Source organism: Daphnia pulex, chromosome 8 (assembly GCF_021134715.1).
Source record: "Daphnia pulex isolate KAP4 chromosome 8, ASM2113471v1".
NCBI classification, from domain to species: Eukaryota; Metazoa; Arthropoda; class Branchiopoda; order Diplostraca; family Daphniidae; genus Daphnia; species Daphnia pulex.
This window is the reverse complement of record NC_060024.1, coordinates 5,127,379-5,142,098: the sequence shown is the minus strand read 5'-3', so window position 1 is coordinate 5,142,098 and position 14,720 is coordinate 5,127,379. Positions and strand designations below refer to the sequence as shown.

The following is a 14,720-nucleotide window of genomic DNA, read 5'->3' as shown; positions in this document are numbered from 1 at the left end:
GTTAAAGAAATTAGCTACATCAACAATAACAAAAATAAAAAAACTCTTTAAAAATTCATCATTAAAAAATCCAAATTCATCAACTTTAAACTTAGAAATTATCACTGAAATCGATAGCGATATTGAAATGCCTTCACATAGTGAAAGCGAAGTAAACATCATTCAAGGAACAACATCTAAGAAGAAAACTTTCAATGAAAACATGGTGCTTTTAAGTCTTACAACAATAGCGGCCAAAGTGAAGATGAAAATACAATAATTAAAGGAAAGGCACCGTTGAAAAGGAAAATTAATACTAAACATCCCCTGGCTGATGAATGGACTAGTTCTTCGGAAGAAGAAACAACATTCAACCCTACATTATTACAACAGTTACCTGAATACATCCCCTTAAAAAGAACAACTCGAAATCATTCTCAAAATATCTTACAAAATGAAAAGGTTATTAGAATTTAATTACAATAAAAACATTTTACCAATTTACCAGTAAAATAATTTAAATTAATTATTATTGACCGCTATAGTATGATATATTTTGTAAAATTATTAAAGGAAATTATTGAAGTAATTCAGTATGAAGAATTGAAATTAATATACTAATCAAATACAAACACTTTATTTAAACCACAGAACATGATGTTTTTCAATGCGATTCATCAACTACAGATGCATCTACAAACGATAGCGATCATCAATTTCCAAAAATAAGGTAAGCCTAATTTTCTATGTTAATTTTTTATATCTGTATAGGCCTATTTTTTCAATCACAATATTATGGGATTCTACATTCTAGACCTAAAACTGATGAGTCATTATACTAACTTTCGATTTGTTTATGCAAAAAATGGATTTGATTAATTTTTATATACCGTCGTGTTCTTTTTATCTTATAAATTACTAATAACTAATAAGCATAAATATTTTTCTAGTGATATGGCTCTTTCAAATAATATTTTACTTATTACATCCATTCATTTCATAGACATAAAAGAATTGCCAATCGACAAAGAACAGGAAGAATTGCGAAACCAGACGAGAGAGATAGAAGCGGAAGAATTGCGAAACCAGACGAGAGAGATAGAAGCGGAAGAATTGCGAAACAAGACGAGAGAAATAGAAGCGGAAGAATTGCGTTGCCAGACGAAAGAGATAGAAGCGGAAGAATTGCGGAACCAGACGAAAGAGATAGAAGCGGAAGAATTGCGGAACCAGACGAAAGGGAGAGAACTAAAAGAAATAGAAAACAAAACCAAAAAGAAAGACAAACAAAAATGTAAACCAGAAAAATAGGATTACAAATAAAGAAAATGAATCTACGAATGTTTCAGACTAGAAGAATTAGTGAAACTAGACAAACTTGGCATGTCAGAACCAGTTTCAAAAGAACAATTAACAGAAATAACAAACTCCATTTACGATCGATATCACGAAGAAATTGTTTCTTGTGCAGTTTGTAATCAGTTCATCGAGATTTCAAAATCCAAAATTTTCCCATTTAACAAATCGCCAAGAAAACTATTTTCATTTCTTATACCACCAGATGATAGTGGTAACTCAGGAAAACCTTTGCATCCAGAAAATAGAAAACAATATGGAATCGGCCCCGAGCGCTAATGCAATTCCACAAGGATCGAAACGTTTTGCTCTACTATCAAAACATCCTGAGGCAGCTGCGTTAAATTTTAAACGCATTTTACATATTATTATTGAAGACATCATTGGTTGGAGTTTACGAAAGAGTCGCCCTTTTAAAAAAGGAGGACTTTTTGGCGTACCAAAAGCGTGGTTAAGAGTAGTTGAAGAACAATCCCGACTGACTCTTCATACTCATATATTGATTTGGTTATATGGGCATTCAGAAATTGAAAATCAATTAACTACTGCATTAAAGCGAGATGAAGAGCAACAAGAAACAGAAATGCATCAATTAAATGCTAACATGGAACACGTAAGTAATATAAGACTTTTCATGAAAATTAAAAAAAAAACCATCTAAGAGATCTTTACATAATTTAATTAGCTCAACAGCAGTAATCAACCAACCGTTCAACCTTCCACTTCATCGCTTGATTGTTCTCTACCAAATACATCAACTACAACAGATGTGAGAAAAAATTTTATTTTCATTGTTAAAAAAATAAAAAATAATAAATTTAACCCTCTTAAAAAATCTAATTTTAGATTTCTGGCGTCAACAGTGCCAAGATCCCAATTACTACACAAAATTAAAAAATGTTAAATTAGTGACAGACAAGCTGTGTGAAAACTTAACAAATATGATAGAAGGAGAACTCATTTTACCAGAAGAAGAAATGGACTTTGTAATAAAGTGCAATTCTTGCAAAGAAGAACACATAGAAGTAACATCAAATATTGATCTCGAAATAGTTAGAACTCCTGGAAAAGATTTTGAAAGGAAAATACTTATTTGCAAAAAATGTGACAAAAAAGTAACTGTCAATAATCAAGTTCAAGCAGCTCTTGCACATGGCTACAAGCGTTTAAACAAACCAACACCATCAGAAGAAAATGTTGATAATTTAATTTGGAAATCTTTAAGAAAAAGAGAATCATATTTTACCAAAGATGAAATTGATCTATGGAAACTGGACTTTGCATGCATTCAACTTCGTGTCAATCTTCACGACTGGCGACACAGATTAAGCTGCTTTAAAAACGGAAGAACGAAGTGTAGATACCAGATACCATCCCAACCAAACAATAAAACTAAAGTAACGCCTATTTTTGAAAGTCAAAGTCAAACAAAAAACTTAAATCCAACCGAAATCTCACAGCCCCCAAAAGAAAAAATAACTGAGCTTCTAATTGACATTAAAAAAAGATCTCCATTTATACTTTTAACGGATTCTAATCCCTCAATCATGTCGGTGATGAATTGCAACAATTGTACGAAATATGTTCGAGATCAAAAATTAAGTATGTATTATGGAGCTTACACAACGAAACACAGCACCGACTGTGAAAAAGCCTTAGCAGAAGCAATGATAGCGATTGAAAAACATGAATTAAAAGTTCGTAAAGAACAAGAAAAGGCAAATGAAGAAAACAAAAATTTTCTCTGAGATCAAGAAATGCAAGAAGACACAATTGAACAACAAGTTCGAACTCCTTGCAGATCCCCTTCTTCTATTGGATTGGGAAAATTTCTATGTTCTATAAGAGCATCCACCAACGGAGATACCATTGGAGGCCCTCTTGCCGCCTATGCCCTGCTAGGAAACGACATTTTTGACCCACAAAACGGCCCCCATTCCACTCATGCAGGCAATAGCTTATTTAGAAAAAGAAAACATTTACGCAACCATCACTCGATTCGGAGAAGTAAAAGCAACAATACATGATTATGTATTCCACGCAATAACTTTGATACAATGAATTTTTGGAATTTTACTAGAACACAAGAATCGTGTAAATTAACTCCAGAAAAAAGCAATCAAGACAGCAACGAAGAAGACGAAGAACCAGAACAAACATCTGGTCGTCAGATTCATAAATTTTCTGCAGGTCATCCGCAACAAAAAACTCAAGGACACCGTGATCGAACAAATATTCACTGGGCGAAATAAATAGCAAAGAGACTTCCAGATTTAGACGATCTTGAAGAAGACAGCAATCTTTTTCCTAGCGCTCGCGAAAACCACATTTCCCCCTCTTTGCCTTTAGGGTCTTGTAAAGCGGAGCTTTACACGGCACTGGAAAGTCATTCCTTGCCGAGTGATTCAAGAAGCCGCTGCCATACTGCAGTTCACGGTGGCCTGCGTTGCCCCCACTGGCATTGCGGCCAGCAATCTACCCAACGGAAGAGCGATGCACAACTTCGCCTCGATTTCCATCTTTCACGACAGTCGGAGCTTTCTGCCGAAACTCAACGCCATGAAATTGGCCAACATTCAAGAACGAGCGCAACATAAAACGATGGTGTGCAAAATCATCGACGAGATTTACTTCGTGGGACCAGAACTCTTCGCCCAAGATGACTGTCGCATGCAACAAATGATGGGCGACAACCATCCTTTCGGCGACGTAGCCATGATCATTATAGGAGATTTTAACCAACTACCACCAGTAGCGCCAGCCGAATCGTTGTACGCCGCCCTTCTGAAGTATGTCAGTGCTCAAGCTTCCGCCAATCCTCACACAATATCGACCGGGCCCAGCAATCGAGGCGCTCAATTGTTCAACCAATTCCGCAAAATTGAATTGACTCGACAAATGCGAGCGCAAAACGATCCAGAGCATATCGAGTTTCTTAATAAACTCAGATCCGCATCCAGGGATCCTAAAACAAGATCGATGGACACCATCAACCGTTTAAAAGTCATTACCAGAAATGATATTGCACAAGACCCAACTTGGATGAAGGCCCCTATTGTAGTAACCAGCAACGAAGAGCGCTACAGCATCAACAAACACCAGTTGCTAATGCTGGCACAACAGCAACATTGTCCCCGACTCGTCTGGTTTCAACCTATCATTGTCATTGTTGCCAACGGCTTGAACCAGACTCGAACAAACTAACTCTACGCCACGTCACCATAGTTCAAAGGTATCTTTGTGGCCGGCGCTCCTGGTTTCCTCATGTCCAACATTAACCCCAGGAGTGGACTCACCAACGAGACTCCGGTCACCTTTCACTTTTTAGAGCTCGATCCCAGAGAAGATCGCGAACGACTCGTGGCCGCCATCACCGAAGGTAATAACGACGTCGTCATTCTACAATATAATCCCATGCAGGTCTTGGTCAAAGTCACCCACGCCGATCCCGACGACTTCATTGGTCTCAACGCAGTGGAAGGAGATGTTATCACGTGTTATCACAAACAAACACCAGCAAACCATTCGCTATCACCGTCCTGAGGATGAGCATGCACTGAAAATCGCAAAGTACATCCTCAGACTTTACCGGAAAATCGCTAACTACATCCTCACACTGTTGCGCGTTGAAACCGCTGAAAAATTGCGTTACCGGAACCACTACTCCTAATTTTGTTCTAAATATCTCTAAAAATCAATAATATGACAGCAAATAAGACTGCGGGGTTAATTTCCTATTTAATATAATAATAAGATTCCAATATAGTTTACAGCATTGTATACAACCGCCCAAAACCGTTTTTTGATCGATTACTGAGTATCCAACTGAAGTAAATTGACTCCTATTACCAAGCATCACCGCAAGGAAGTGCAAATGGGAAAAGAAGTTAAGAACACTAAGACTCCTAAAGAGGGGTCTTTGGTAACCACAAAAGTGTTTACCAACTCCAAGACCAAGCCTGAAGGTCTTGCCAAAAAACCAGGCAAGAAGTCTGAAAGTGTCGCCATGAGAGGTCTCAACCTATCAGGCCCCATCGCAGCATCAGGGATTGCAGAATTAGCCAAAGCGCTCTGGAAGCTTCCCGCCATCATGATACGGCTGCTGTGGGCCTTGACCCAGAAGCCCGCTTCCCTCATGTTGGTTTGTGTCCTGCCCTTTATTGTGGTGGGTCACGCCGCCCCGGCTGGTGACGACTGCGTCATCGGCTACAACCCCGATGTCCACACCCGCCGCCGCATACATACTGTCCACAAATCCGCCGCATACGCTTGGCGTATCTTGCATAGCGAAGATACCAAATACGCCAAATGCACGCGGCGGAATTTTTCCAACCACAATTGAAAAATGCGCTCTATGGAGCAGTTACACATCCTGCGTTGCCAGGTCTGGAAATCAATTTTGTGTCCAAAGCGTACAGCCTCTTTAAAACGCTATACGCTGATTGGCCCTTTTGGACACAAAATTGATTTCCAGACCTGGCAACGCAGGATGTGTAACTGCTCCATACTAAGCTAAATAACTTAAAATTGCTGGTGTAAAAATAGAAAATGAATCCTCTAGTCTTGTGCGCTAGCTTATTATTGAATTTTAGAGATTAGTAGAAAAAGATGGAGTTGTAGATCGTCTATATTTTATTATTTTACGGAGGGACTGTCCGCCATGATGTGAGAGTGATAAGTGAGGATACGCCATGATAAGTCATTGTTTTATTATTTTTTTATACATATTATTTTTTTCATTTATATTGCTAATATTTCTCGGGAGGGTTTTGATCCGTGACTAGTATCATACCAATGAAAAAAAGTTCATGAGAAAAATTTTAACTTGCAATTAGTTTCAGGTAAACCTATCTTGTCTGATAGCTTTACTCGAATTTACTCCACTACAAATGGATATTCCATTGCTACCGATCGTTGACACCGTGTGAAAGACTCGTCCCTATCCTAGTCTTCCAGCTGAAAGGTTCGACTAATTTATAGTGCTTTCAACTGGAAGGGGTTGGAATCGGATGCAGTTCTTTCGCAAGATTGTAGCTAAAGGCATCAAGGGTGGCGAGATTTGGTTAAGTTGAATACATGCATCTAGTGTCTGCCGGCTTGTTCGTTGTCTTATCGCTGGCAAAAAAAACTAGGCTTATAACGAGAGGACCGTTTTCGTCTCAATTTAAATGTGACTGGTCACCTCAACGTCTTTGAATGCTACTGCCACGGCGAACGGAAACCAACCAACTATTTATATGAATCCAATGAGGTCAGCTAAGTCTATTGTCGCCAAGGGAATTGATATTCTACGTGTTAAAAAAATATAAGTAAAGTTCTAGGAAGGCAAAAATGATAACATGTACAAAATAGAGGTCAAGCGATACTGAGAAAATAAAGTTCAAGCAAGGGTAAGGTCACAATAACGCTGAATAGCCTTGTCATATTATGATTGATTTGTTGAATGAAGATTGTGAATAAAAAACTATGGGCATTGCTGTTAATTCCTTTTTCTATTATATAAAAAAAGGATATTCAACGACGAAACTTGATAAGATTGCAAAGGATATATATCCGACGCATATATTTCAACTAACTTATCTGTGTAACAGTGTTCAAATACCATCTACCTTCTATCAAGCACTTCTTAGTAAACAATAGTGCTGATGATGTTAGCAGTGCTTGGGGATATAGAATTTTAAAAAAATCAAAACTAAAGTAAAGTGAAGGATTGTTTCCAGATGGCACTGACCGAGGAGTTAATCTTTTAGTAAGTGATCGAATTGGTAGACTTAAAGCTTAAACACTGCTTTGAAAGGCCATAGATAACCATCTCGTAACAAGAGGAAAAAAAATTACAGTTTTGCATATCAAAAGTCAAATATACGACGGTGCTGGCTAAGAAATCTTCAACCGAGACAGCATTTCCTAAAAAGTGTTTTATTAGTGGGTAGGTTTCGGTTCGTTAACTGAGATAGAATCTCCATTATCATTTATTAAATTTACCCGCCAAATTCAGAATTTTTATTTGAAAAGTCAAGATACAAAATTCAAATTCAAATGGTGCAAAAGCAGTCACGAAAACCTTTAACGAAGATCATCTGATTGTCGTTGGATGCTTCTGTAGACTCCGCCATTTGGTAGGAAGAAGCTATTTCACTATTTTCCATACCGTCATTTTCATTCACATTCAGCGGCTTCCCGTTGACTGATACGATATTGGGTTTCCTGCCAGTAGCGCTTGAAGAAATCTGCATTAATTTTCCTACGATCGACCTTTAAATACTCCACAGATCTTGTTTATCTCGTTCGATTTGAGCAAGATCAGCGTTTAGCTAGACACCTTTCGTCGACTCGTCCCACCAACCGTAAAGCCATTTGCCTTCATTCTTTTCGTTTAACCTGTCAATCATTTACGTCCATCTTGTTGAAAATGCTAGCGTACACAATTTCTTGTCCGTTTCGCGTTGCTTGCAAATCTTGGCTTTGCAGATCACCAGCACTTGATTGGCGCCCGCCTTATTGTCCGAATCATGGAGAATCCAGAATCGCCTCGAAATGCTTCTTACTTTCCTCCGGCTTGTGGATGCCCCAAATTGCCTACAAGGCGAAACAAAATCTGTGAGTACAAAATCAAAACAAGTTGCTCGTCAAATTCCACGTTACCTGGCCAATGAGGAATAAACCTTTTTCATTTTTGGGTCCATTTCTAGCGCCTTTTGGCATTGATCACGAATTGCACAGAAATCGCTTCACTTTAAACAGCACATGGACTGATTGAGTGTGTTGCTAACATAAGCTGTTCTCGTTCTGTAGCTTTCTCGTCTTTAAAAGCTGATGAAGTGAAAATGAAATGTTTTAATAAAATGAATTTAAATTGATGTGAAAAGCAAAAATTACTTTGTTCAAACTCGAGGAGGGGACGATTTTGGAGTACTCTGTTTGTTGGCCGCGTATTAGGCCTTTTGAAATGATTGATTCCTTTTTCCTTGCAGAGTTTAACCTCTTCCAGCTCTCTTTAGCCTTTTCGAAGCTCTTGAGTTCAATCTCGCATTCGAAGTTGGCGTTGGGTGGAACACCGAGTTGCTCGTTACCAGCAGAGCCGGTGTCAATTTAATCAAGCTCCTCGTCTCTTGCTTCTTGAATTTCAACAGAGCATGTTCAACACCGTCACCGAGCAAGCTTAACTCCTGTTGATGAAATGTACCGTGTCCCCGTGTCGATCGACCAGTGAAAATACAAAGATGAAGGGAGAAAAAGGCAACTACTATTAAATTTTCACATTAAATATTTTGATTAAGAAAGTATACCTTCAACAATTGCATTCTTCATCACGACTTCCAACTTTCAAGTTTGATTTAAAATTCCTCCACCAATTGCTTTGGTGAGATCTTCTAACTTCCAACCTATGTAAACACAAATAAGAATTACAGAATTTACATAAACATTAACAGTATGGATTCAATCATACTTCAAACACCAGCAATGTTGTGGCTTTTCAGAGAAATTTTTAGGTGGGTTTCCATTTTCACTGCAGGCATAATTGGATTTAAAATTTACAAGCTGGCTGCCACCTCTCCACGCTTCAATGGTAGCTATACACCAGTAAGGTTCCATGGCTTACACTACATGTAGAGATTTCCACACAAAAAATTTTCATAAAATTCAACCACAAATTCATCACATTCCATTATAACTTATGAGTACCTTTGCCACGGTTGAAGTTTAATTTCTACCCTCTGTCCCAACTGGAATCAAGTTCCATGTTTCGTCAAACAGCCTGTGTAGTAGACTAAGCTGCCCTTATTCTGTGCTGCACATTGCCAGTTCCTGTCTGCTTGATTTTTTTCAAAACACCACATTTGTCAGGAGTGACGGAGTGAAAGCAACAGCTTGTGGCTTGTTTTCTTGAATCTTGAACAACAGGTTGATCAACCTCCATGCTGAATTTTTCATTGGCTGTGGAGTTTTATTTTAAAATATTTATTGGTTTAATAGTGTACAATTAGTATTAAAAACTTACTTGGATTGAACACAACCACAACAAACAATGTTCGATGACGTTCCATGAGCAGGCCCAGGCCTGAGTGTCAGAATCGTGGTCAGAACGTCGGCCCGAACTGTCAAAATGTGACTACAAGCGCAACAAGTCTACAAGTCTACAACATATTTACACAAATTAATGATTTTTTAAAAATATTGCTTGTTTCTGGTTTGACAATCAAATCGTACAATCGTATCAAAGCAGACAGAATGTGAGAAGAGAATACGTACTAGCTGAGTAGCTGGTAAAACCGTAAACCGCTGACCATTCACCATTCTGAGTTTCTGGTTTCTGACTCAAAAGGCAAAAGACAAGTTGCGGCTTTCAGCCGCTTGGTTCGCTGAAAATGTGTTGCGTAATGCGTTTGAGACTTTGAGCTGTTTGTAGAAGTTTAATTTGAACGTTGATTATTAGTATTACACACGTCATGGCGACATCCGTGTTGATGAAATAGGTTAATACGTTTACGTTGACGTCGGTTTATGTGTCGTCGTCGACTTTAAGAACAAAATCAATTTGTGGGCAGTTATTGTTTACCCATCAATTGTGTAGTCGATCCGGCCATCTTAAATGGTAAATTCCTGTAGAAATCCAACATTTCTATCTGAATAACGTCGTTATTTGTTTTTCCGATTTCTTCCTCGATTTTGTTATGAATTGAATTCTTTTCTGTCCGTCCTAATACAAAAGCAATCGCAACGGGTGTATTTTTCGACTCAAGTTTATGTAATAAGGTTAAGGAGTATAAGCTGGATAAAATTCGTCTTTTTATAAACGATATTCAATTTTTTTTTTAAATCATATTCAGTCCCGCATCGAGCAACAACTGAGAGTTTGCAAGTGCCAAAAGAGTCACGGATAATACGGGCAATCTCATTATAGTTTTGCTTAGCTCTTTGCAATAATGAAAAAAATATCAGAATAATTTACCATCGGAAACACTTGATTTATTGCATAACTTTTTTTTTATCGGATGGTTAAACGCAGTTAAACGAACTATCGCGAACTATATATTTGACACAAACTTTCGACTCAATTTACCATGGAGAAACCGCACGAAACGTATTTCAAAATGCCCAAATCAAATCAAAATTTGTTTTTTGTTCTTCTGCGCGTCGGCTGTCACTCTATACATTGAACACATCATCTTCTTCGACTAACCAGCCAACAAAAGTAGTATGATAACCATTAATAGCTCCGGCTACCAAGAACAGTCTTATTTGGTCTCCTTCTTTAAGCTCCAAAGTGGATTGGTGTGCAAATGTATCATAAGTGGTGTGACTATATCCTTGTGCAATCCTAGCACCATTCAACTGAAAATCAACGCGAGCAGCATTGCTGGTTCCTTGAGTGAAATCAGCAATACCAGAATAATCAAAAAAATATTTCCCCGGTCTCGGTGCTATGAATATTCCAGTCGAAGGGTTCATGGCATTCCCCACATTAGTTCTTGTGATTTCATATGGAATGACAGAGTTAATAGTGGAGTAAGTCGTATTCCTCTGTACATCAAAATAAACAGATGAAGATTTAACATCAGCAAAGCCAATCCACTTTTCAAATCCTATTGCGTAAAACCTTTGATATTATTTCATGCTGATTCAATTCAATTCAAGTCTGAACAAACCTGCGTCGGTTGAAGCTTTGCTAAAATCACAGTAAACCGTTTCTACTTGAGATGCGCCTTTGATCAAATATAAGCCGTTGAGGACATGACCGATCTGCCACAATTCCACGCAAGAGGTTGGCATTCCGTCGACCAACTTCTGGCCGGAGCATTTCAATTTTCCTAAAGTGTGAATGTCACTCGACGCTGCATGGATCGTTCTTCCAAAATTCAAACGTGTGATGGGCAAACTTTCTTTCGCAGTTATCTCACCTGTTTATGTACGTAAATCAAAAAGTAAAACATATATTTCATACAGGATCAATTTAATTCATTTTTCAGCATACCATCGTCAATTAAGTTGATGGGAACGGCGGCGTCACAGTTGCAGTTTTTGTTAGGATCGGCACACATATTTGCAATTCCACACAAACACATATGCGTGGAGTTATCGTTACCGTGCCAGTAATATTGCTCGTTACCGTTCCGGTCACTCCACCAGGAATATTCGACGCCATCAAACTGCAGAGGAGCTGAGTAGCACTCGTACTGTATACCATAGCATAAAATTTTATTGGCGAATAAAATATTATGATCGACGAATTATCTTTCGAAATGAACCTTAATTGACTGGCGACAATCTGATGAAAGTTGTGTAAGGGCTGTGATCTGTTTTAGTGAGATGCTTGGTACACGATTGGTTTCGTATAACAGCCGGGATCTGTGCAATGGCCGACGTTTGTCGATGCTTCGGTGTCGTGTCCAATAATTGTCATTCCTGTCGAATATAGAAAACGCAGCTTATAGTGAAAATTGTGTACCATAAATATCAAGATAAATATAAAACGGTCAGCAATTATATAGGTAGGCTATTAGGCTATAGCCATATCCTACCTGAAGACATGTCGCAATTTACTTGCATGGGATCGTCTCCAACACCTTGGCCGTCGGGATCGATCCAGTACACGCCGGTGGACAATGAAGGGTCAGCCAATCGGGCTTCATGGCAAGATCTTGGAATTCCACCTTTAGATGAGGCGACATCATCCGTATGGAAATCTTTTTCGCTAGCCTTTGTTTTTAGCAGTCGGACTTCCTCTCTCAGCCGGTCAAATTGAATCTCGATGCTCTCGAATCGAGTTTTCAAAGTTTCCTAAAAAAGCAAAACAAAACATTAAAGAAATGTAAAATTTTATTTTTCGAAATTTCATACGTATTCTAAACGAAGATTAGTGTCGTCTTTCGTTTGCGGCAAGTGATTTTGATGTTGGCCACTTGTGACGCTTAACAAAAAAGCGCAGAAGAAGACGATGAGTGTCTCGGTGTGGTACGACTTAGCCATTGGATCGACGAAAGATCGAATAGGTTCTGTTATTTTGCATTGGTGGTTGTATCCTATTTATAGGACAATAAGGGAAATCGAATATAACTTTGTATCGTGTGAGCAATACGATTTTTTAAAAATTTCAAATTGCCTAATTCATCAATAAGATATTCAAAAATAAAAAATCCCCCGGGTTTTTTATTTTTATGACATTTTAAAGTTTTCTTTGGGTGACCAATTATGTCGACATGAATCCACTAACTAATAACAGTCAAATCACTGATGTTTGCCTCTGTTGTGTTGCAACAAAGGCTGACGCGTAAAGACTGATAACGTAGATAAAAAAAATTATGCTACTATAATTGCAACATAACTGTCCATATACATTATAGCTTAGATTATACTAATTGTTCATAAATCCCAATCATAAGGCAAGCGTGTGTATAATAATTCTGAGTCCTTGTCGTTTATATTCGTGTTTTAGGGTAATATAATGACAGGGTCATGGACTCAAGGTTTAGTATCAATTTAAGAAATTGGGATGGATCGAGCTCGGTTGTTGGTTCAATTTTATAATTAAGGCATAGAGCCCACTGTTATTTATTATTAAGAATATAATGAACCGATATGACAAATATTATGGCGCTATAACAATGACCGATCAGGGTGGATAAAATTTAAATGATGGAACTCCTTTGCATTCGACTGGGGACAATCGTCTGGACTAAATTAGATGGCTGGCCTTGGTGGCCCGGTAAGTCACGCTTCTATATTAGGCCTAAATTGTTTGTTTTTTTGTTTTTGTTTTTCGGAATTTTTAATTATCATTTGAGAAATTCTGATCGTCTTGCCATTGTTATAATGTTATTCGTGTTATTTTATTTATTCACATTTTTCGATATTACCACAAAGGAATCGTTATTACTCACAATGCTGACTGTGGGCTGCCACCTCCGAGAAAACCGACTATTTAGTTACTGGATATTTTGGTTCGGCGGCCATCAAACTGTGTCCGAGCCCCGAGGTTCATTAATTACCATCTCGACTGTTGTTGCTCTTTGACGACGCCAAGAGTTTGATAGCCCATGTCTTCAATTTTTCAGCCGTGCCTTTAACTAATTTCTTCTGATCTCTGTTAAAGGCGACTGCCTGTAGATTAAAAAAAAAATTAAAAACGTTTGATGGCAATAAAAATTTGTATAGTCGTATTTAACCCGCAGCGCTTCCAAGACTCCTTTTTTTGAGAGGCTGTTGCGAGCTTGATTTAACCGGATTTAACAGGCTGGCCAACCGGTCATCTAGAAAACCGCTTAGTTTTTCCGACGGCAAATGTTTTAACTCCCAAGAATGTTAATACAAATTTTTAACTAAAGTAATCGGAAACCGTTTTGTAATTAATTAATTATTAATTTCTCTAGATGGAACCGATAACATTCGACATGAAGGATGCCCAAGGCTCCACCAAACATCGTCTGGTGTCCGTATTTGATAAAATTAGAAAAATAGTTTCAAACATAAAGCTAAAAGGAATTTTGCTTTTATTAGGAACAGAATTTCAATCCGCAATTGGACGATCAATTCATCAACAACGACCATTCGGTTCGTCCATTTCCAGTCTTCCGCCCAGCCGAGAGCCTTTTTTCATCAAATACTCTTGGATTCTTGAAGATATCGTGGTATAAACATATTTGAAGGCTACTTCTTTAAAAAAAATAAAAGTCTGACTGTAAATTGTAATGCGATGCCCACAGGCCATAAACCAACCCCTGTCAGCCAACTGGCAGGATAAACACGACCGGATGCTGTTTCAGCGCGATATACTCGAAGCAAGACGAAAACAATTAAAGCTCCAGCCTTTTTGGAGCATTACTCGGTCGTCCAGCTGACTCATAAAACGGCCAAGAAGAAGAGGAAATTGAGCAGTGATCTCCGCCCGTGTTGGAAACTTTGCGAAGCCGTCGGCAGTGCTGACGAGGACAGCGACGGAATTAGTGACGAAACGGGCGACTTTTCGCTACTCTGACGGATCAAGCCATCGGTCGCTGGGATTCCCCTAGCCGTTTCCGGAGTACGTGTTTCATGTGGAAGAAGCTAAAGTGCAAGAACGATTGAATCGTAGTTTGCCCGTGTCCCTGTGGATTAACATTTTTCAACTGCCGTCGAAGATTTGAAGTTGGTCCGTGTCGTTGGTCCGAAATAAGCCGCGGATTTTTATTTACCTTTCCCATGAGTATTGTAAACTTTAATCTTGACTGTTCCCAGATCAAAGAATAAAATTTTTTTGTGGAAAATTTGAAATTTATTTTTATTATTGTGAGCGATTTATTTGGAAGAATTTAGTTAAAATAATCTGAATCGATTCCAATATCGACGTCACCATAGCCCCCTCCATAATCACCGTAGCCTCCACCATGCATAATAGGCCTAGTCAC

General features: G+C 38.4%; 2 protein-coding genes and 2 long non-coding RNA genes across 5 annotated transcripts in view; 2 read left to right on the top strand and 2 right to left on the bottom strand.

Annotated features, from left to right (window-relative positions):
• LOC124199363 overlaps positions 1–12,339 on the bottom strand; it is a 100,212-nt gene extending 87,873 nt beyond the window's left edge. The window contains exons 1-4 of one of the 2 annotated variants that reach the window (XM_046595178.1): positions 12,178–12,339; positions 11,859–12,117; positions 11,586–11,742; positions 11,325–11,513 (exon numbers count right to left, since the gene is read on the bottom strand). In XM_046595178.1, coding sequence (XP_046451134.1) covers positions 11,639–11,742; positions 11,859–12,117; positions 12,178–12,306 — 492 coding nt within the window. In that variant the 5' untranslated portion in view covers positions 12,307–12,339 and the 3' untranslated portion in view covers positions 11,325–11,513; positions 11,586–11,638. Of the gene's footprint in view, positions 1–11,324; positions 11,514–11,585; positions 11,743–11,858; positions 12,118–12,177 lie in introns of those variants that run through there. The other variant, XM_046595176.1, reaches the window with a different exon arrangement.
• LOC124199373 lies at positions 30–1,702 on the top strand. The gene is made up of 3 exons (XR_006876807.1): positions 30–441; positions 631–709; positions 983–1,702. It is a non-coding gene; the product is annotated as an uncharacterized LOC124199373 (long non-coding RNA).
• LOC124199362 (complement C1q tumor necrosis factor-related protein 3-like) lies at positions 10,049–11,233 on the bottom strand. Its single transcript, XM_046595175.1, has 2 exons — positions 10,986–11,233; positions 10,049–10,922 (listed from the first exon to the last, which is right to left on the bottom strand). The coding sequence occupies exons 1-2, from the start codon at positions 11,107–11,109 to the stop codon at positions 10,486–10,488; spliced, it is 561 nt and encodes a 186-aa protein (XP_046451131.1). The 5' UTR covers positions 11,110–11,233; the 3' UTR covers positions 10,049–10,485.
• A 658-nt stretch (positions 12,340–12,997) lies between the features above and the next one.
• LOC124199370 lies at positions 12,998–14,508 on the top strand. Its single transcript, XR_006876804.1, has 4 exons — positions 12,998–13,042; positions 13,201–13,765; positions 13,834–13,964; positions 14,040–14,508. It is a non-coding gene; the product is annotated as an uncharacterized LOC124199370 (long non-coding RNA).
• Positions 14,509–14,720: the final 212 nt, after the last annotated feature.

Coding starts and splice junctions, on each gene's coding strand:
- LOC124199362 (XM_046595175.1), bottom strand. CDS start 11,109: ATGCCAACCTCTTGCGTGGAATTGTGGCAGATCGGTCATGTCCTCAAC. Junction 10,923..10,985: donor CAAAGCTTCAACCGACGCAG/GTTTGTTCAGAC, acceptor TTTACGCAATAG/GATTTGAAAAGTGGATTGGC.